General features: G+C 53.8%; 1 protein-coding gene across 1 annotated transcript in view; it reads left to right on the top strand.

Annotated features, from left to right (window-relative positions):
• The window catches only part of CHP2 (calcineurin like EF-hand protein 2), a 16,894-nt gene that overhangs the window by 12,147 nt on the left and 2,396 nt on the right, over positions 1-2,351 (top strand). The window contains exons 2-5 of the mRNA XM_013005463.2: positions 470-542; positions 660-740; positions 839-969; positions 1,636-1,697. Coding sequence (XP_012860917.1) covers positions 470-542; positions 660-740; positions 839-969; positions 1,636-1,697 — 347 coding nt within the window. The remainder of the gene's footprint in view (positions 1-469; positions 543-659; positions 741-838; positions 970-1,635; positions 1,698-2,351) is intronic.

The following is a 2,351-nucleotide window of genomic DNA, read 5'->3' as shown; positions in this document are numbered from 1 at the left end:
GGAGTGACGTTGGGGTGGACCCCTCCCCAAGACGTCCAGGGTCAAGGTCCCCGGAGCTTGGCGCCCGAGATCCCAGCGTCCAGGACGGCAGCGGGAGCTCTGGGCGAGCCTTGACAGGCCGGTGTCCCCATTCGCTGAGGCCGGGCGCTCCGGGGGTCGGAGGCGGATCGATCGGCGCACTAGGGAGTTCTGGAACTCCGAGGAAGGATGGAGGGGGGTGACGTCGGTTCCCGGGTTCCAGGTCTCCAATTCTGACCCTTTCTGGGTCTGACCACTCCCCTTTGTGTCCTAGGAGTTTGGGTCCCCAGGTGCTCTCTTGGGTGCAAGCCCTCTCCGCTCCTAGCTCACCTTCCCGGGGCCATCCATAGTGGATTTTTGTTAGTTAGTTTGTCTCCCACGCGCTGGGGTCCAGCAGGGTCCAGAAACTCCATCAGGGCATGATTCTTCCTTCCCCCATTCTCTCCTGCAGTCTCACAGGCGAGCCTGGCCCGCCTCTACCAACGGTTCCGGGCCCTGGATAAGAATAAGAAGGGGTACCTCTGGTAAGGGGGGAGCCCATCTCATCACCTGCCCCCTGTCTCCCAGACCCCATTCCCCGGCCTTGACCTCCATCTTCCGTCTAGGCCCTCCTTTTCCCTCTTTGACTTTTGGTTTTACAGCCGCGTGGATCTCCAGCAGATTGGGGCTCTGGCCGTCAACCCTCTGGGAGACCGCATTATAGACAGCTTCTTTCCTGAAGGGTGAGGCTTCCCTGCAGGTGGGGAGGTGGTGGTAAGATTAGGGATGGGCCCTGAAAGAGGGCCCAGAGGACCACTGCGCCACTCCATCCCACCACCAGGAGTCACATCGTAGATTTCCCAGGCTTTGCCAGAGTTCTGGCTCATTTTCGTCCCGTAGAAGAGGAAGACACAAGGGTCCGGGATGCCAAGGAACCAGAACCACTCAACAGCAGGATGAACAAACTTCGCTGTGAGTATCTCTGCTCCTATCCAAGGATCAGTTGGCGGTCTAAGTGGTTCCCAGCCTGCAGTTTTTACCAGCATCCCATGGTGTGCATCCAGGTTCTGAACTCGCGGTCACCTGACAGCGAAGAGCAGAGCAGACCCAGAGGGCTTCCAAGGTTGTAGTCTTGAGGGAGCCCGGCCCGAGCATCGTTTTCCTGCAGAATGACTGATGGGTTAAAACGGCCACCCTTTTTGACTATTGCACGGCCAGGGCCTCCGATACTGCTACTCCCTGCCATGGAGTCGATGCCGACTTATAGCCACTCTATAGGACGGAGCAGAATTGCTCCTGTGGGTTTGTGAGTGTAACTCTTTCCTGGAGTACATAACCTCTCTTTCTCTGGAGGAGTGGATGGTGGTTTCAAACTACTGACCTTGGGGTTAGCAGCCCAGTGTGCAATCATTACACTACCAGGGAGTACATAAAAGAGGGAATTTGGGTGGGGACTGTGTATCATACCCCAATGTAAATGTGGCAGACACTCCACGTTTACCCATACCCTTGAGAGGCCCAGGGACCTTGCACTCTAGTGTATCCTACCCACACCTTTTGTAGCCTATTTATGACCGCCCACTCCTCTGGAAGAGAAGCAGGGACAACCCACATTCCTTGTCCCCCCTCTCTTCCTAGTTGCCTTTCAGCTCTATGACCTGGATCGAGATGGAAAGATCTCCTGGGATGAGATGTTACAGGTAGGAAGAATGCCAGAGAGACAGATGTGATCTGTGAAGGGTGGGGGAGTTGACTGTAATGATTATGGGGGCTGGTAGGGGTGATTATGCAGTGTGATGATTGGTATTGGTCGATAGAGGCTGCAGATAACTGGTGTTTCATGGGGGTAAGTAGGTTGGAATGTGGGTTAGTTAGAAGATAGGGGGAAGGTTAGATATGAAGTTGGGAATAGATCAATGGTGATTTTGCCCCCTGAGTGACATTTGGCAAAATCTGGAGGTCGACAGAAAGTGGGGGAGGGTATACTACTGGAATTTAGTGGGTAGAGGCCAGGAATGCTACTAAATGTCCTCCATACACAGGCCAGCCTCCTGCAACACAGAATTATCTGACTTCAAATATCCATAATGCTGAGGTTAAGAAATTAGGAATTTGCTGTTGGAATGAGGTGGGAGATGGAATTGGAGGATGAGGTGGGATGGGGTGGAGGGTAGATGGAGGTTAGGGTATAAAGTTGCAGGTGAATAGTGAGTTTGGGCATATTATTGAGGTGAGTGTGGGACAGTGGGGAATGGATGGGGGATTGTATGGAATTATTGGAGGCTGTGGTGGGAGAAAGATAGGGCTTTCTCCGACCAAGGCAAAACACTAAGGGGGTGCAACAGAACAGCAAC

Source organism: Echinops telfairi, unplaced genomic scaffold (genome assembly GCF_000313985.2).
Source record: "Echinops telfairi isolate 266 unplaced genomic scaffold, ASM31398v2 ScPeMD7_5;HRSCAF=22, whole genome shotgun sequence".
Taxonomy (NCBI): domain Eukaryota; kingdom Metazoa; phylum Chordata; class Mammalia; order Afrosoricida; family Tenrecidae; genus Echinops; species Echinops telfairi.
Note: the sequence above shows the minus strand (reverse complement) of the source record. Positions and strands in the feature narration are given on the sequence as shown.